The sequence below is a fragment of the Meleagris gallopavo genome, chromosome 2 (assembly GCF_000146605.3).
Source record: "Meleagris gallopavo isolate NT-WF06-2002-E0010 breed Aviagen turkey brand Nicholas breeding stock chromosome 2, Turkey_5.1, whole genome shotgun sequence".
NCBI lineage: Eukaryota > Metazoa > Chordata > Aves > Galliformes > Phasianidae > Meleagris > Meleagris gallopavo.
Window position 1 is genome coordinate 4,989,502 of NC_015012.2, and position 20,555 is coordinate 5,010,056.

Here is a 20,555-nt window from a genome sequence, read left to right on the forward strand (position 1 = left end):
AAAAAAAAAACTCTGCTCCTAGATTCTGCTTGCAAATCACTACAACTTAACTATGTGATTTGTATTGGAAAGATTGGTTTTTGGTTCATTTCACTTTATTATCTTTCAGCAGAGCTGTGACATCCACTTAGATGTCTTTACTGCAATTGTTTCTTGATGAGATCAGATTGCCCACTGCAGCTATGTCACAAAAACAGCGAGATGAAATTTGGGCCGCCCTATTTTTGATGAGCTGCTGGAGCCTGGCTTCACAGGGAAAAGAAAAAGGAAAAAAAAAACCAACAGCACATAAAAGAATGATTAAAAGCAAAACAAAAGAAAAACATTTGGCCATCAAAATTGCTTTGAATTTAGTCAGATTGAACCTTTTAAATAAACACAATGTGAATAAAAGGGAAGGAAATGGCTGTGAATATTACAACGGGGTAAAAGAAATAGAAGTTCCTAAAACTCGATGATTTGCGTGCTTGTCTCGCTTGAGCATGGAACACATTTCAGTTCTCCCAATTGAAAATGTTTTTAATAGCTACTTTCTGTTGCCAGAACGTGTTTAGTAGCAGGCTTTAAAACCTGTCCATGGCAGTGTTTACTGTAAAGTGAGCATTTCCCTTTCGAGTTGTGCTGATATTAACTGGAGGAATCCCTCCTGCAGCACTTTGCCACTCACCACCTCCCAGTTGTGGACTTCCAAATCAAGCAACACGTGGCCGAAGGAGTTTGCAACAGACAGTATTAGTGAAGCCATTTGCTTTCCAGGTAAACACATTAGGTCAGGCTAAAACTCCATGTAGAAAGCCTCAAAGAGGGCTTCCCATGCAAAAGGCAAGGTCCTTTTCATGTTTTTGGACCGTGGCAGATTTTTGAGTGTGCCAGGCAAGTCCTACGCAGCAGTGGTGTTATCTGCCAATACAGGCAGATAAGGTGCTGTTAGCTGCCTTATAGAATCTGATGGAGGAGCTCTGCAGGGAAACGGAGCCTGGAAATACAAATCTGAGTCGCAGAGTGTCTTGGGGAACGTGGTAAGGAAAAGCACAGCAAAAGGAAACTCATTCCCACAGCTGTTCCATCTCCTGCTTCCTCAAACCCTCAGAGCTTTTCTTGGATGTTTCGGTAGAAAACAACGTGCTTTGCAAAAATGCTGTCCTCCCCTTCCAGCACAGCAGAGAGGAAAAAAATATATATCACCACTTACAGATGGATAATGGCAGGGCTGAGTGTGACCCGTTGCATCCATAGAGGCAGAAGTGTATGAGGACCATTGCAGAAAGCTGACTCGTGTCCCCTTGTTGTAATCAAAGGAGTACAACAGCATTCAGTGTGATCGGACAAGAGGTGGAATGACCTTACAAATAACAGCATGGTGTTTCAGCTAGGTCATGTGCCTCTGCTTTGGTAGTTCTCTCATTTTCCCATGCATCTGAAGAATAGCACAGTCTATATTGTTGCCAACACTTGTGCTATTTGATGTTTTCCTCAAAACCTGACTTTTGGAGACTCTCGAGATATGGGTTTTATTTACTTAAGTTTTGTTTATCCTTGTGTTTAGTCTTTGTACTTTGAAGGCACATGTGAAAACGTGACCTGAGTTCCTAAAATGCTCAGAAATGTTACAAGAGCAGAGGAGATGCTCGCAATTATCAGTTGGTACAGTCTGCAATTTTAAAGATGCTCTCGTAATTTTGAATGGTTGGAAAGGATGTAAATGCAGTATGTTCAGCAACAGTACGTTTGCAGTTTCTAAGGAGGGAACAAGGTAAGCAATAACTGAAAGTTGCACTAGTCCCATAGGAACTCTATCATCCATCACTCCAGCAGGATCTTTCATTGTGGGGCAAGGAGCTGCCTTCTGAGAAACTGCCATCTTCTTTTTGTTCCATAATCTGAAAATAATGGAGGTCTTCCTCCCCCAAGAAAAGATTGTCCTGCCATGGATCAAGAGGCAGTTCAAGCTGTCATATCGTGTCACTCGAAAAGTGGCATTTGTAGGAACATCACATTTGAAATGTTATACTTATCAGACTTCCATTATACGTGTTATAAATCCACATTTTAGAAGATTGTGATTTAACTGTATGGAGTCATTCTGCTTTGAAGCTTGGCATAAAAACCATAACCCCGCAGCTAATATTTTTATAACTGAAAATACGTGAGAGAATGGATGTGGTTCTTTAGAGATTTTGACATCTTCATGTTGTCGCTCAGCACGTTAGACTTAAAGAAGTGAAATTTGTTGGTGAGTCACCGGATACCGGAACGCGGTGGGTGTTGCACGATCCACAGCAGGTAATAATTTTGTTCGGATAACCATGAATAATGCAAATGTGGGAATGTGCCATGTGGATTGTAACACAGGGAACCGCAGAATGTTAAAGTCTGAAGTTAAATCATTTGGAGGAATCGCTTTTGTAGAAACTCAGCAAATGCTTGCAGGAGGGGTGAGTAGTGATGGGTCTGGATAGTGCTACTCATGTCTGTCGGTGTTGCATTTGGGCCCTGGTTAATTTGATGGGGAAGAGCTTCACAAGTTAACCTGACAGTGAGATCTAGGGCTCCCCTGTCTCTTGAAACCCAAGGATGTAGAGAACTGAAGGGAGTTTCTGTATAGAGGCACCTGGTAGATTCGTGTCTGCTATAGGAGCGGGCAGGGTTAGTTGGAATGAGTTAATTACCGTATCTGCCTGAGGTGTGCTTTTATGCTTGTTGTTCCACCTCCTGCAAACTAAAAGGCCGTGGGTATTATGTAAATCCGTAGCTTACGTCTGGAATCCCAACTGTGCCGTGCACCACAGCCTGAACGTGGAAAGCAAGTGCATGAAAGCAGTGTGCAGAGTGAGAGTCTTGCTGTTGTAGCCCCCTCGCAGCTCACTGAAATGCAACGACTTACGCCCTACACTTTTTCTGTCTGGCTAATGGAGATCAAAATGTTGCTCCGGGACCACACGAGGTTGGGTGCTCCCTGCTGAGCTGGGCAGAATAGGAGCAAGTGCTGTGCAAGCTCCAGGCACGGTGCAGCCCTGGGCTCAGCATGGAGCCCCAGCGGCACTTGGCAGCCAGCCGGGCTCTGCTCTCCCCAGGGAGCCACGCTGCCAGCAGCCTCACCGTGTTTACCTTATGGATAGGAGATGCAGCTTAGCTGCCCCGGAGTGGTTTGTAAATTTAAACTGTAAACACTGTCAAACGTTTCATCTGTTCAAAGTCAGTTGGTTCAAATATCCTTTCATTCTTCTCCTTTTTTTTTTTTTTTTTCCCCCTTAAATCTAAGTAAGTTTCCCTGCATTGAGTGAAGAGTATAGGTCCAAGCTTTATAAACTGATGTCAGCCACATCAGGTATTTCCCACTTTTGTTTTTCTTTCTGCGTCAGTTAAAGAATAGAAAGCGGTGGGAAATAAATATACTTATCATCTGTCAGAGGCATAGCAGGGCAGTTGTTCACAGGAGACGGGTGTGGTGCATTATAGAACAGGTTCTTTACTTTCAAACTCTTTAAATCTGAACGTCCGGATGGACTTGGAGCAAAAAAAATCTTGGCTAGGTTAATCCCACACAGACTAATTTATATTATGGATAGACATATGTTTAAACAAATACAAGACATGCATAAAATATCTTCTGATTTGGGAGTTACAGAAATGATGGAGCATATCAGCAGGTCAGCCAGGAAGCCCAAACCTCTGGAAACCTGGGGCCAATCCAACTGCAGGTGGTAATCAGGCCAGCTGTAAGTCATCATTGTTCTTGCTAACTAATCAGAAGAGGAGAATGATGAATTTCTGTTGGTTTCTGGGTATGTTTTTTTCTTTTAACTTAAATTTCCCTCATGAATGTGGTCATAGAGAAGCAATTTTGTGCAAAGATGGGATAGCCGAGTGTATTTTTCTAAGGCTGTTGTGACAGATGTGCTTGTAGGTATGAAATGTGGCTCTGCAAAAGCTGTCTTTCCTCTCTTGCAAGGGAAGAACTCCCATTCATGTGGGTCGCCTCAGTCACAAAAGCCTAGACAAGGGTGGTCAGGGGAGAGGAACCACGTAATGGGGATAGGTGGTGATGGTTCCCTCTAATTCTTCTGTTAATTCTTCTCACCAGGAGACCACAATATAACCTGTGGTGGAGAAGGAGCCATAGCTCCCACAGGTGAAAGGGAATCAGAGTTGTGTGTTACATCCATTCAGTTTGATTGACTAGAATTGTTTAAATCCAGGCTTGTTCTGTTGAGTCACCGTTCTCAAATGTTTTGGACAAATGAGGAGAATACAATAAACTACTCGCTGCCTCGCTATGCGAAGTTAATCACAAATGTGCAGGCTCTTTATACCTAATGTATAGGGTGAAGAACTCAATAATAAATGTGTTGCAAAAAATTTCCAGCAGAAACCCAAACAGGACCGTTTACAGATGCTTTGCTGAACAGAAGTGCCAGATCTTAGGTTAGGGTTTGGCTCTGTACCAAAAATACTTTCCGCAAGAGGTGATTATTATGTATGATTCATACAGTGAGTCCACACAAGTAAAAATAATACTGCTTAGCTCTTAGTATTCAAAGTGCTTTTACATTTTCAAAGTGCTGTGCAAACATTAGTTAATTAATGGCATAAAATAAGTTACATTTTTGTGCTTTTAGCATTGACATTTTGACAATAAATGGTTTTGGAGACTTGGTATGCATCAACGCGTTGGAGCAGCTCATATAAATTGTGCTGATGTTCTCAATTGTGTTTGAGCAAAGTCTTAGTAATTTAGATGCTTTTTATCTTATGTTGAGGAGATACATGGAGGAAAGGTTATCTGTAGATAGCAACGTACCATCAGTAAGGTATTTTCTTGTCCTTTCTAATAAAATGTGACTATGTGCTTACTTGTCTCAGTGGCTTGCATGCCATGATCCGCCACAGAAATTAAACCATTGGTAAAAGTCAGAAACCACTAAGAGCCATCATTAGCATTCAATCTGCAGAAACAGAGCTCTGTCTAGAAGATGGATATTGTGGAACTGGTGTACCCAAGGTTAGACGAGACTTGGTAAAGTGTTAGAGCATCTGCCGGCTATTTTCCGAGAACTCTCGTCCCATTAGCATCTATTAAAATCATTTGAAAACTGATCCTTAAGAGATGGATCTCTTTCTTTCCCTTCCCAATTCTCGTGAAAAATGCTGGCGTGCAGTTGACATTTATATCCCAGCGCATTTTTTTCTAAGCAACCCATATTAAAGTTGCAATATCCTCTGTGGAAGACATTTGTCAACTGTATCAAGCTTGCTTAATGACCCTTCACATGAGGACATCTCTGCTGAATTGCAGACCGAGCTCACATGCCAAATCTATAACCACATCTACTCTCAAGCATATATCTTCTTTACTGATCCTGGACTCTAACAGGTGCAAATATCCCCAAAACAGTCTCTGAAGTGCAACCATTCCCTGAGCTGACCCAACCCCCCGCTAAACTTCGTGAGGAAGAAGGATTTTGCATCAAATTTTCTCGTCTCCTTGCTCATTCTCCTTCCTGAGCGGCAAGAAACACTGCAGAGGTTGTGTGCAGATCAAACTGGCTCCTGACTTGGTTTCTTTCAGGATGCTGAGATTCAGCGATTGCTCCAGTCTCTATTTAACAAAAACACGTTATTTTGTCTCAGGCATGAATAAAGTGTAATTGTAACAAGCGACTTTCTAGAAAAAAAGAAAACTTCTGTAAAGGAAGGAGATAAATAGCTTTTAAAAAATCAGATTTTCTTTGCCTGGCATCTACCTGGTGCTTGCTAAGCAAATGATCCTGAGTTGATCTTCTAGGACGAGATGCTGGAGTGAGAATCCTGGGAGGAGAAGTGTGTTTTTTTTTTTTTTTTCTTGTAGTAGTGGAAATTTAATAGCTTCCTCTTCTGCCTGGCTCTGTCTCTTTGTGATGGCAAAAAAGATTATCTCTAGCATTAGAATGAGAGAGATACAGTGTTTGAGAAAATCAGCCTTTGTCCTTTCAAAGTGGTCTTTAATGGATTGCATTAATGACTTTAATTTGATCTATAAATGACAGATAAATTGTAAAACATTTTCCTCAAGAAGCAAGATAAAGTAGTATTTATATAACTGAGACTCAGTCCAGGTTTCAGTCTGAGCAATGGTTTCAGAGCTGTTTCAAGTTCTGTTCTGAGGCTTATATTCTCCGGAAAGCAATTTATTTATTTATTTATTCATTTATTTTTTAGAAGGGATCCTTTTTATCTACAACAAACCTTCTGAATAAGAGTTTTGCAGACTCTGTAAACATGTCATTTTTTTGTAGCCTTAATAGCAGGGATGTTATGCCTTCACTTTGCTCCTACAGCAGGAGTTTTAATAGCCTTAATGGGGAATAATTATTAAGTTCTCACACCAGAGTTTTCTCTGCCTACATTTTTCATCAAATAAAGCATAGAGCTAGAGAGGAGAGCTCAAAATATGTTGGGGGTTGTTGCGGTGGTAGAGCTGCTAATACAGCATAAGTGAAGGTCCTCCATCTCTGGAAATGTGGCTTTTATGACACTTGCTGCATTTTGGAAAACTTAACTGTAGCTGGACACACTTGGTGTGTGTTGTCTTCCCACCAAGGCAGATAAAGCCTAGTTGCACCAATCCAAAACCCTCTCTTGAAGTCGATGGCTTTTGGTTAAGGACTAATCAATGTGAGTGTTCATGTAGGAGGGAGGTGTGGGAATGATTAAAGAGGCAGTGGCAAATAGGAAGTACCCACTGGGAGCCGTCTGGGAATTGTTCTCAGTTGCATTAAGTCTGAGGGATTTCTAAATAAAACTGTGTGTTTTGCAAAGGCAAAACCTCCCAGCTTCTCTAGGAGTTTGTGTAATTGTGTACATGAGAGTCATCTGGCCTCTTTCAGTGAAAATACTGAAGTAAGTTGCAATTTAAACCAACTTGATAAGCCAGATTTTTATATTTTTTTTCCTCTGTCAGTAGTTTTGTAAGTGATGCAAAGTGCCCAAAGGGAAAGCAGTCACCAGCTGTAAAATACCCTACCCCCAAGGCTAGGCAAAACCTTTGCTCAGCCTTGACGAGAAGATTGTTGTTGAGTTTATCATGACTGCAAATTGACCCTGCCTGTAGCCACGCGCTTAAAAGTTACTTAAGCCATCAGCTGCTGCTTCTCCTGCTCTTTTTCTGTAGCTCAAACATTTCTTGTGCATCTCTAGGAGGCTGCTGAGGGCTTCTCAGCTGTTTGTATCCCAGCCATGAGATGCTAGCAAGGCACTCACACCTGCTGTGCAGGGACCTGATGACTTCTCTTGGGGCAATACCTAGAAATTGCTGCCACCCCTTGCAGCTGCTCTCTTGGCTGGTCTGCAGCCTCAGACAGCTTTCTCTCCTCCTGGGGCTGCCTGTAGCATCCAAACCTAAATTACTCGTATCATCTAAAGGATAGGAAGGACCAGCCTGGTCTTTCTGCATAGTGCAGATCATAGAATCCTTAGATCAGAAGCTTTTGAAATAAAATCAGAGACTTCAGGATCTTCCAGCAGCCTCAAAGATGATGATGAGGGGGGGGTTTCATCTCTGTTTTCACGTATGCTTTCTGGAGTGGTAGGCTCTGAGCAATTCTCCTCCTGACCCTGGGAAGGAGTAGAGATCATGTTGGTGGGTATTACTCGATGCCACAGCACAAGAATATTTCCAAAGTGAAACCTCAGTCCTGGGAGTATCTTTGCTGAGCTTTTGATGGTAGTGAAACATAGCATCTTCTGGGAATGGGTCTGCCACGGGTTAGATGCCCAAGCAGGCTTTGGAATCTCATGATTATTGGCAACCTGGGTGTATGTAACCCAAATTGTACTAAAGAGACTGTTGGGGAAAAAAATATGTTGTAAGGTAAAATATGGTGCAGAAAGTTGACCTTTGGGATTGCAACACGCTGCTTGATTGTATGCCACAATACTATCATATTCTTTGGAGAGCCACAATGAGGATATAATGATAACTTAATGTAAGCTGATGATTTATCTCCTCAAAAATGCATGGTAGTTGTAAAACTGTCTATCAGATATTTTCAGAGTACTATCCTTCACAAGCCCTTATTTAACACAGTTATATTTGCATGCATGCCCTCTCTTCCCATTTGCCATTTGTCACTGAGATAGCAAATTACATTCATCAGAATCCATTCATTCCCTTGGTTTCGCTGAATACAGGATTATCTTGGCTGTGTCAGCTGCCCTATGACTGGTAACTGTGAAAAATGGAGGTCGCCTTCAGATATTCCAAACATGTATCTTCAAAGGACAGTAGGTATTAAGCTAGAAAAGATTAATGGGTTTTATGTCATTGTGTTTGTGTGGCATAAATGTGAATTGTGCAGATTGATGGATACCTTGGTAAAAACAAATGCATTTTTAAAGTACTCTCTTGCCCTTTCCCTGACAAGGTTTAGTGACCATCAAAGGAAACACACTGAGACATTGCCTTAAATCCTAGTCTGATTTTGCAGGCTTTTTCACCCCGTAGGAAACTGAAAGATTTTAGTCACTGGCCCAAAAATGAACTATTATAGTGTCCTATTAACTGCTGGTTAGTTTCTTGCCTGTGTCTGCCTTTGTTTACATTAGTGCTAGGGAAGTGTTATGTCTTACTTGTCATGCAATCGTGTCAGTAACTAGGATGCATACAGTTTTGTTGCTGGATACTTCAAAATTCATCATAAATTGTCATCATAATTTCCTATTTAAAATCTGAATTGCTTCTGCTTGTCTGACATCTGCTTTGCTCACACAAAGAGGTAACAGCTCAGCACAGGGAATGGCCAAGTCCAAAAGGGAAGGCCCTACCTGTCCTTCGATTATACAGTCTGTTAAAAAGATACTGAAAGCAAAAACTGGGTTCTCTGAGAGAATAAGTAACCTTTAAAAACCAACCAACGTATTAGGGAAAATAGTTACCTTTATTGATTTTCACAATAAATGGGTGCATTGAAAGGATGTGCCAGAGAAAACTGATGGAGTGCAGTCAAGCTTGTAACCTTGGCTTGTGACCATTGATAGGTTTTTCTTTTTCTTATCACATCTTCACTTGAGAGAGAACAGTAGAACAAAATCCTGGGGTTAAAGTCTAACTCTGATGCTTGTTCTTTGTGACTGTGGTCATCTGTAATGTCCACCTGGTGGCAAAACTCTATCAACTGCCACAAAACTTAGCTTTGGTTCAGACCTATGAGTAAAAGTGCTTTTCCCCAAGCAAGTACTGTGGGTTTTAATGCTTTTCAGTTGCATGGAGATAGGCTTATGTCATAGTGGTAACTGCAGCGGTGTGTGACACCCATGAGATACAGGGAGTAATTTACCATCATCTGTTGAATATGAGCGGAGCAGTAGGAAAAGCAGACAGGGAGAGATGTTCTGACCGTGTTTTAAATTTATCCTGGGTTTCATTGCTAATTCTGTTTCTACTGCATTTTGTTTTAGAGGCAGGGGTTGTTGCAAAGCCTTATCTAAAGTTCCTTTGGGATGTTTGCATTAATATTTTAAACTTGTTATAAATTTCTGATGGTGGTTTCTGTGTTGTTGTTTAAAAGCCTTTGGACTTTTAATTATCTTTCAGCCCAAGCAAAGTACGCTTTCACTCACGAATAGGATATTAAAGCACCAATAATAATTTTCTGCTTTTTAACTTCAGTAAGACCACCATAGAAACCATTCATCTCTATTTGTGATAAACATAAATCTTTTTATAATTCATAATGTTTTGCGTTTTATTCTTTCAGTGACTGCCTAAGTAACACGATGGTTTAAGTAAGAGTTGCTTCCTTACAGCTTAGTCCTCAGTGGGTATTTGCTCTTGATGTGAAATCATAGTGCTTCATCAATATCTACTTCCAGGAGGCTTGCAGTAACGTGGGTATTAGTTCAGATTTTTGCTTTGGATTCAAAGAATTTTAAAACTCAAGTCCATGAAAATTGAAGAGCTTTGTCCTGAGAGGGTGCATCTTTCTCCCCCCCCTTCAACCAGCAGGAGTGATCCAGAGGGTGTCTGTCTGCCTGAAGCTGGCCTCGTTTGCCAACTCAAGTTAAGCAGACTGTGTTTTGGCTCAGGTCTGCAGTGGGTTTGAAGCTGGGGCAGGTGTAACGATCTTAAGAGCAGATGAATTTCTTTGTGAACATCATCGCACAGTTCATTGATTGTCAAATCTGCCATATCACTAGTCTGACACCTCTGCCCTGCTTAAAGCTTCTTATGAGGATGGAAGCGGCGCCGAAGCTTTGTATTTGCCATAAATACTGAATTGAAGTTCTTTTTGAGAGTAATTCTGTAATTATAGACCATGATGTCATGCTGAAAGGAGCAGACAGTCAGCTAGGCTCTACGCTTTAATGGTTTCTGTGAAATTAGTAATAATAGTAGGAGGCTAAATTTTAATTTATGGCGCTATGAAATGAGTAGGTTTTATAGGGCTTGAAGCATTCACCTTTGGAAGAGGTGTGTGAAAACTTCTGGCTTCGACTATGGCTCATATCCAAGCGGGATGAAATCTTCTTTGCTCTTTCTTTCCAGTCAAGCTGCCTGCTCTCTGAACAGCTGGACAGATGTGCGTGGGGTTCAGGAAAGGCAGCGCCTCTGGTGAGGGAGCTCGCTGCTGCTGCAAGGGAGATGGCAGCTGCCCGAGTTACTTACAGAGCTGGCTTTTCCATCTGTTAGTTGGTTGCAATAGGATTACTGGAGGATCAAATCAGGCAGGGGTTAGGCTGAAGGGGAGACAATAGGCATCAAGAGTATCGTGTACCAGTGCTCGAAGAGAGCAGAAACAGATGGTGGTCTCTTTGAAGTGTGCACAGAGGGAACGTGACGCATCAGCTTGGTGCTGGGCAGGGAGCAGTCCTGTTGGAAAACAATGACATAGAAGTGGAAAACGGGGTCCCTGACAGTGAGCGTGAGAGTTGTCGCCTTCAGAATGGCTGGTTGAGCTGCTGCCGTGGAAATGGGAGAAGTTTTACTCAGTGTGCAATGCAGTCAGGTGAGACACTCATAGCCTCACTCTGTGATACATTAAAAATCTTTTCCTCCTTATTTTTTGTTTCCCGGCATTGAGGTTTTGATTCCATGAGAGTGTATCTTGAAAAAATGGGCTGATGTGGCCTTCTTCTCACTGGTCTCCATCTGGGACAGTGAGAGCCACCAAGGCTGCCCAAGCAATCGTGCTGTGAGCAGAGGGAAGATGCGGGATCTTAGCCCAGTGAAGGCTCAGGACCTCTTCCTTACAGGCACTGTAGTCAAGGAGACTCAATTGCTTCGGACTATTCTGAATGGTGACTGTTAGGGAAGTGTCTGAGAAAGTATCTGAAGAGTTAGGATAGTGAAATTCGAATATCAGAAGATAGGAGGCAAGTGTTGTTTCTGGCATTATGGGCTATAGGCACCGATCCAAGCATGCTGTAGTCAATAAAAAGCTTCTGTTTGGCTCCACTGAGTTTTGAATCAAGTCCACAGACGTTTGATAAACTGAAAATGCTACAGCAAGCTTCTGGTGTTAGCCATGCCCTAATGACAGTGGATTCTGGGAGGATCAGATAAGCATGTTTTGTAAAGGAGATTTGCGACAAAGAAGAGACTCTCATACTCACTTCATTTTCTTTGTTATTTGTTACTATTTTCATTTGGGAAACTTTTTTTTTTTATTTTTTTTTACAAATTACTAGTTTTGTTGGTGGTTGTTTTGTTTTGTTTTGTTTTTTTTTAACAATTGTGTATTTTCTGGTAAGATTTAAACTATGCTGCGGCTTATTACCGTATATAATAAAAACCAATCAGTGCCTGCTGGGTGAATGCCTTGGTACTGAGGACACGCATGGAATACTTGGAAGTGCTGAAATGTAGTTGGTTTTATTTTCATTGAGAGTTATTTTATTAGGACACGATGTGGCAATGACATGGAAACACTTAGTAGATGAAGTAGTGTAGAACAGCTCTTGATTGGTTTTCTGCTTAAGGTCTGTGCCTGACGTACGGCTTGGCACCTGCGCATACACGCAGCTATGCGTATGGCTCTATTTGGCAGGTCCTATAGATCAAACTTGGCAATACCTCTTGGTAGTGATATGTAAGTGGAAAACTAAGTATTGCTGTCCCCTAAGCAGATAGAGGAGGCAGAGGAATTGGACTCACCTTGGAAGGGGCACATCTTGGAGCTGTTTCTCCAAGCAGTGCTCACCCATCTTGTTGCTCTGCTTGCGTTCTGCAGGCAGGGCTGTCCGATTGGTGGTGTGCAGGAGTAGTGGGGTTCCCACGGAGGGTGCAGCCCTAACTGTGCTCCAGTGCTCCTGGGACCCCCTGGGCAGCTTTGCCCATGGTACTGTGACAGTGCAGTCCCTGAGCTGGTTGCACAGCTCTTCCTGACCGTGAGTGGTCTGAGAGAGAGCCAACCCGGGTTGCATGAGACCACTCACGTGGCCTACCAGCACATGTAAAGCTGACTCGATGCTAAGTGCTCTCTAACCCCACGGGGGCAGAAAGAACACAACAAAATAAAGGAAAAAAAAAAAAATCAAAACCTTTAAACAAAGAGCAGAGGGAAGCATTATTTTTTCTCAGCTTCTTTGTGTTAAGGTCAACAATGCTGCTGTCAAGAACAGCATTGCTTCTATACTTAACGTGAGGGGTTTTGTGGATGAGATTTGGATGCATCCACGCAAAGTGCTGGCATTAATGACTGAGTCAGGCCCCACTGTGCTGCAGAAACAGCCTGGGCCGTGCGGAGCTCCAGTAGCTTGCTGATCCCCATTTAGTGCTGCTAGCAAAACCACCAGGAATGGATCCCAGTCAAAAGTAAATGCAGCCTGGCAAGGAGAGCAGGTCCCAAGGATAAAAAAACAACTGAAAAAGAAAATCAATGTACTCACAGCCTTGGGCTGCGAAGCTGCCTACTAAGCTCATGCAATTTAACTCCCTTCTTCCTCTGTTACAGCACTCTTAATTTTGGGGTTCTTTGATCCCACTGTTTGTAGCTGTGAAGCGAGCAGAATTTGATCAAGCTCTGACAGGAGCCGGTTGATTTTAACACCAGCTTCCAAAAAGGAGCTGTTGATCAAGAATGAGCCTTAATAGCTTCAGCTTGCAGCTCCTTTAGGCTTGCATTGCAGCTGAGTGGTGCTTGGTCAACTGTGGACCAGCTGGGTACCTACAAAAGGCTCCAGGGGCTCCTCGGGCACGGAGTCCCTCGGGGTCCTGCCTGCCCTCTGCAAAGGGGCTGCATCCAACTGCTCATCTGCTGCCATGTCCCAGATGCAACGGGAGAGCTCTCCTCTTTGAGCAAGGAGTGCCTTTGTGAGCATGCATCCCGGGAGGCCTGCTGAGCTTTTGTGAGCCAGCAGGCTACAGAGATTTGGGTCCACTCGGATTAAACCTTTCCTTATTGCAGCTTATTGTAGCTGGAATGGAAACAGTGAGGACAAGGGTTACTTTCCGTACCTAATTTCCAAGTTATTTTAGCTGGGGATGTTAGATAAAATAGTCAGTGACTGGCAGGATGATAGAATATGGTTTAATTTCAGATTTACTATCTGCCAACACATGCCATTCAATCAGATAAACACAGGATTTTGGCTGTCATCACAATATCTTATGCATACTTAAAAATAGAGCGCTTTTTCTCACACCAAGAAGAAATTGAACAGGTTTATACACAGGATGTGTATAGTCAGGATGCTGGAAAATGTGAAATAGCGTGCCATTTCTGGAGAGATTCCCTATCTTTAAATTAAGGAATTATATTAGAAGTAGCAGAAATTAAATTCTCCTGATTGCAAAAGTTTTATCATTGTCAACTGCGCAGAATAAATACAAGTAAAGGGAACACCTTGAGAAGCTGAAATATAGAAAATGAGGGAAATGTCTGTAGTGTTTACAGCAGAGGATGTGAGATCATACAGAGGGCCAGACGGCTCAGAACTTCTTTGCGTGGGAGTATGATTCCTCCTCTGGTTTTTAAGTTCCCATCCTTGCTGCTTGGTCTGGTGCACATATTGCACCTATTGCTGTAATGCTTGAGTATCTGCTCTGCTCAAGAGGCGGGGATAGAAGATGGTAATCTAGGGCTGCCTCAGCACGATCCTAAATCAGGTTGTACAAGGTAGGCAATTTAAGCTTTCTCTATCAGAAGCTTCCATCCTGAAAACACAACTTCAGTCATGTGGAAACAGGTGAAATATGGCTGTAAAAACACTTACCACTGAAGCTTTATGTTATAAACACGTGGGTATACGCAAACGAATACGCCCTTTTGGCCCATGCCCTTCACCAATATTTATTTGTTTGTTTAAATATTATTATTATTTTATTTATTTCCATTATCTGTTGTGAGGAGCAGCTGACACAGTCCAGCATTTTGTGAAGCTCTAGCCTGGATTGTTTACCAGAGCCTCACAAGGTGGTTTGTTTCTCTGAATGTTGTACAAACAAACACATTTTCCTGCTCACAAGTCTGCAAAAGCTCCCAAGCTCTGTCTTATTGCTGCTTCTCTCCTGCTCCCCGGCCTCTTTGTTCCCTAGGGCCCACATAACCCACACCTTTGCTCTCTTATCTCCTGTCTGTTTTGCACTTTCAGCTTTTGAAGTTGCCTTTGGGAGACGTCTTTGTTACCAAGCACCAGGACTTTCCAGAATAACTGATTATTGCCTGCTCTTGTTCCGTTCTTTATCTACTAGGGTGCTCCAAAATGAGCTCTAAAATGACAGTCAGAGCTCCAGTATAATGGTATCTTTGAAGCCAAGGCCTGTACTTGCTTCGAAGAGCAGCTCTAGCAAAAGGACAGCTTTTTCTAGTGAAGTTAATGGAAAGAAGGCACTTTTTTTGTGAGCGTCTGTCCTGCAGGTTTCTCTGCTGGAGGGAGGCTGCTGCCTTTGTAGCATGCTGCTCTCAAGCAGCTCTGCCACAGCACGTCAGCTTATTGCCCATGGAATCATGAGGGCAGCAAAATGGCAGGCAAGGAGCTGAATCCCCTACTGCTCGGACTTCATCCTTTTCTGATTGTGCTCTCGTGGCACTTCAGAGAAAAACTCGATTACTGGATGGCTGGGTCCTGCAGCTCAGCCTTGCATGGATCTTCTCTTTTTCCTCCGCTCCTTCCAGGAGTTGTGCTGGGCTAGGTGAACAGATAAAGCAGAGAAATTGAACGGCTGGAGTGAGTCCGCTGTGGGTGTCTTTGAGTCCTAAAGGCTTTGAAATTGTGTTTGGTTTTTATTGTTTGCCTTTTTTTGTCACTTTTAGAAAAGCCTTTCATGCAGAAGGCCATCCTAATTCATTTGGAACCATTAGTGGGTGGGTGGTGCGTGCACTGTGGGCTGTGGTTTCACTGATACGCTCAGCCTCACTAAATAGACGACGTGTTAAACATTTTATTTACCCCGTGTGCTACCTGTCATCTAATCAGCTTTTGTTTTTGCTGCATTTTGCTTGTATTATAGCAAGAGTAAGTGATTTCATGTAAATTAAAACCACATGAAACCTTTTAAAGCTGTTTTAAAGTACTAAATGGTTTTGCAAATAGGTTTGTCCAACAAAGATTGGAAAAAGAGCTCTTTGCTTACCCGTTTACTCTTTTTTATGCTTATTAGAAACCCCCCCGTGTGACACTTTCATCAAACATTGCATCCCGGTACTCATCTAGAATGCCAAAAGTAATTTATACTATGCTCAAGAGTGGTTTGCATAAACAGGAGGCAGTTAACAAAGAATACAGTTTTGAACTGCAATTGCAAATGTTATTTTATAAATTACAACACAGATGCACAATGAAATCAAAACACGTGTCCCTATGATGTTTCCTTGCTTGCCTGAAGCATAAAGCAGCGTTGGTATTAACTATTATTGCTGATGTTTACTGTTGCAATCATTTCACTGTGAATAATTTTGTTTCTTACAGGTGGATCGTATCATCTTCTGCGTCTTTTTGGAGGTTGACTACAAAATTTTCAAGAAGAAAATGGGCGAGATTTTCCCTATAGGTAGGTATGGGAATTTACTGCCATCTGACTGCAAGAAACAATGCAGGAAAAGGCAACAGTCGGCATCCTTTCTGTTTTCACTGCCTAAGCCAAGTATTAAAATGTGAACTTTCTTTAGAGATCAGCTGCACAAAGAGGCTGTGATGCTGGAGAAACACAGACGTTTAAAATCTGTAAACCAGTAAAACTGTTTCGTGATGCTGCTTTTGCAAAATCAAGGCCTGCTTTTCTATGCTCAGTATTATTACTTTCTTCAATCCTTACTATAATCCCTATCTCCTCTTTAAGGCTGATGCGTGGTGCTGCTTCCCTTGAGCAGGAGGAAGATGATTTGCACTAATGTATATAGCTCCTACCATATATGGCTTTTCCATGCACGCTGTGTATGCTTTACTCTTTCACTAATAGTGCTGGTAGGGTTTCTCTGCATCTTAAAAGATACCACAGGGGTTAGAGCCCAACTGTGTCTGAATGGGAACTTTAAACCTGAGCTGTCCCTGTGCGAGAATGAATTGGAGAAAGATGGCTCTCACCGGAGCACTTGGGAAATGTTAGCCATTCATCTTAGGCTTCACACAGGAGGTTACTTTCTAGAATGCAAGAAAACCTGGTAGATAGTAAATTTGTTCACACCTCTCCTTATGTAGCTGTGATTTATTTTTATCATACATCATTAGAAATCCATGTTAGAGTAGTGGGTTTTTTTTAATCAACCCTAACCCTCTCCCATTTTATTCTGTTTTCTCTGACATCAGTTCTGCTATATGTGATAAGATCTAGATTTTAGTCTTTTTTTTTTATCACCCATTTCTGAAATGGCAGTCACTTAAATGCTCCCTACACTGATTGGCTGCCCGGTGGAATGGGCCTGTGAGTAATGGGAAGCAGAGCTTGGGTGTGTTGTGAGATTCTCAATTAATTTTACAGGGCCATGTTGTCATAGTAGCCACAGTGAATTTTTTTCCTTTGTACTTTTTTTTTTTTTTACTTTTACTGGTAGTATGGATATTGTGATGTTTCTGCCTTATCTCACTAGAACCAACAAATATGTAATCTCCAGTTTGCAGTGATCTCAAACCTAGAGACATACTGAATAATTCAGGTAGCATAGAATGGTGTCTGTGTAGTAATATTTTGGGCTGGAGTGCAGTGAACATTCATTCAGACTGCATTCACATCTAATCTGGATAGTGTATGATTTTTATCTTTTTTTTTTGGTCAATGTACACATTGGACAAGACAGCAATGCCCTGTCTTGTGTTGCTGGCTCTGTCTCTGCCTTTCGGATTAAGGAAGAGTAAGCTACCGTGGCAGTTTGTCAACAAATTACGGTATTAATACTCACCTTCATCACTGAAGTCTTTGAAATTCCAGATGAAAGCCTGCTGTTGTTACTACAAATGTAAAGCCCACTTGGGTTTGAAAGCCCTGGAGACAATGAGATGCTTCAGGTGCTGAAGCGTGACAAAACTAAAGGGGGAAAGAGGGTTAAAAGGAAGATCCACTTCTTTTTTTGAGTTGTCAAAATATGGCATTGTTGAAGTCTTGAACAAAGAGGGTCTGTTTGGTTAGATGTCACAGTGTGTAGACTTCTTATTGCCTTATGCTACGTTGTGCAGGTGATTTGTTGTACCATAGTTCTGTAATTTTAAAAGTGTGTCTATTCTCATGCAAGTAAAGCTTTAACTTTTTTATTCTGTTTGTTTGGTGTTGTTTTTTTGTTTTTTTTTTTAATCAAACTAAAACAGGGAATTTGTATATGACCATAGTAAAGCAGTGGTGATGGGAACCCTCTAATTTGCAGTAACATCCAGTAGTTGGCAGATGTGTGACTGTGAAAAAGGACCACATGATCTGATGCTCATGCAGATAGCTTTCTGGAGAAAGGTGCTTTACTTCTCAGCAGCCATAATTTGGTATAGATTTCTAAAAAAATCTTAGGACCTATTCTCGTAGGCTTTCAGCTGTAATTTTCTCACCATTAATGAATCTGAATATAGTTTTATTTTAATAGTGCAGGCTTCCGGAAGGACTTGAGCACCTACTGGTTGTTAAGCTTGGAGCTTTAAAAGGCACCAAGCTGGCTTCTAAGATTTTTTTTCCCCGAGTCAGTGAAGGATTTCCTGTGTTTAGGTCAGTAGTCAGCAATTTGAGAGATCTGATTTTAATCTCTTGTAACACCACGGATGTGTGGTATGCTCTTACAGGAGTCACTTAGATGTGCAGCTTATGAGGAGAGAGGCGGAAAAGATGTGTACAAACGAAATGACTTTGATAGCATCCCTGCAGAAAAGATCAGTATCTGGGTCTCTGTCTCAGAGGAGTGCCCTAATGATTAATGTTCAGCATCAGGCTTACTTTGCCCTGCTGAAGTGGCACTTTGCTGCTGGGTACCATCACAACAGTTAGGTTGAAGTTGGCCCCATCCTAAATTGTCTGTAGCTGAATGATGAGGACATTTGCTGTAGGTCTTAACGGTGGTCACCAAAGGATTATCAGGTGTACTGTTTCTTCCTTTTTTCCTTTCTCTTGTCAATTGGTATCTGCATTTAAGTCGTAAGCTCCAACGAGTTCTCCACAGACTCCCGTCCTGTAGGGGATTATTCCATCTCTCTTCAAGACTGGCTTCTTCCACAAGGGATTCGGTGTGGTTCTAGGAATGGCAATGAAATCCTGATATTTAGACTCTGGAAGGAACTGCCCAAACTGCTGAGGCATTTTTTGTTTGTTTGTTTTTAAGTGATTCTATTAGTGTAGTAAAGCAGAAGTCTCTAAGGAAAGATCTGCCCTAAATTTAAATTGATAGCAAGCTATCTGAGCATTCACAGGAAGGAATAATGCTGAGATATTACTTGAGGCTTAGAGAAAAAAAACACTGAGACGTTTTTAAATGTGCATCTCGCATTCAGAAACATTACAAAATATATCTACATTAATAGATGTGGACAAAAAATGCTTAGAAAGAAGAATATATTCATGGAGTTACATATATAAATAGTTGTTACTTTAAACCTAGTGCATTAATAAATCCAAAAAGACATCCAAGTACTTAAGCTAGTCAAGTGATAATGAAATGAAGCTAGAGTTACACCTCAGTGCATTAGAGTAAGTGGAATATAGATACAGGGAAATTGTTCCATTAGTTGAACATATCATTAGACTTATTTTGTGAGAGGGATGCCAAAGAAATTAGTTGAGTAATAGTACTGATATTAAGACCACTGCCAAGAGCGTTGTCATTTGCAAACTTTAAATATATAGGGAAGAAGCAGACTTCTAAGTAATTTCATATCTTAGAAGCGTAACATAGCTGTTCAGTAACGGACCAGTTGTCACAGCCTCAGCATTTCAGATTCAATGTTAGTAAGCAGTAGCCTGTACAGAGCCTGAGTCAAAGCCAGCATGCTCTGAGGGTAATGCCATATAAGCTTTAACTCAGACTCAGGATCTCATCCCTATGATGGCCCAGGAAAGTATTATTTTAGAGGGGAAAGTGCCCAGAATTCAGTGTGGAATCTCTGAGGTTTTGCTGAGAAGTTCATGAATGTCCTGGTAGGAAAAGAGCAAGGATGGAAGACTTTTTGTTGGACAACAAATCTTGAAATCAGTCACGGTTTTAGCACATGAGGTGAGACAAATGGTGATTTGTTTTTCTGTGAATCAGTTGTGTTCTCTCTCTTGGTGGAATGAAATAGCCCAGACATCCTCTCTTCAGCTGCATAGTGACATTCTCTCTGGTTAATCTGAGATGATGTCTCGCTGCATATCCTTCAGGCAAATAAAATGCCCTTGCCTGTAATCCTGGCTCAGATATGTACTTCTTACCTCACTGGATTCATTGCTACTGGTATTATGTGTGAGCTTTCCAGGAAAGCTGCTGATACTTGTATCATTTTTTCTCTTGGAATTCATTGTCTCTTCTAACACAATTCTGCACAGAGCCTGGAATCTAGGCATTACTTTTATTGCTAAATATATATTTGTAAAACCTACCAGGAAATGGTATGAAAACATTCCCCTTGAAAAGCTAGACTTGCTAACTTTTACATTACAGTTATACGTGCTTCTTGGTTGCTATTCATGTGAGTAAAATTAAGCATATTTGTACACGGTTGCCAGCTGGAGGCAGAGAGACCTTATTTTTGTCCTGTGGCCCTGTGCATAGCTAGCTATTTAGTATGTCAGATAGGTAATCTTGTGGAGACCTCCGGCAAATGCTTATTTTCATGGTGACTATTGTATATTATGAAAGGGGTTTGTCTTAAATTGCAATGCTTAAAGTAATTCTGAATCTACCACCTGTTATCAGTGGATTGGAAAGGGAAATCATTTTTTCTAAAAATGTTCTTTAGACAAAATAATGTCGTAAAAGGTACATACTATGAAGCTGCCCCATTCCAGGTGATATTACTCTTACTAGTTTAAACACAGTAACAGAATTACTTCACTAAAGCATTGCTAAAATTGCTAGAGAGGAGAGATTTGCACTTTTATTAGACCAATTGATAGATGGAAGATGCAAGCTTTTAGACTCTGCGTCCTTTCAGAGCTAATTGAAAGGATGCTGAGCCCAACAGCTTGTTCTTTT

At 41.5% G+C, this 20,555-nt stretch overlaps 1 protein-coding gene across 4 annotated transcripts in view; it reads left to right on the forward strand.

The window, feature by feature from the left end:
* MACROD2 (mono-ADP ribosylhydrolase 2) overlaps window positions 1-20,555 on the forward strand; it is an 835,869-nt gene that overhangs the window by 723,597 nt on the left and 91,717 nt on the right. For all 4 annotated transcript variants that reach the window (XM_019612526.1, XM_010706427.2, XM_010706430.2 and 1 more), the window contains exon 8: window positions 15,886-15,967. In XM_019612526.1, coding sequence (XP_019468071.1) covers window positions 15,886-15,967 — 82 coding nt within the window. The remainder of the gene's footprint in view (window positions 1-15,885; window positions 15,968-20,555) is intronic.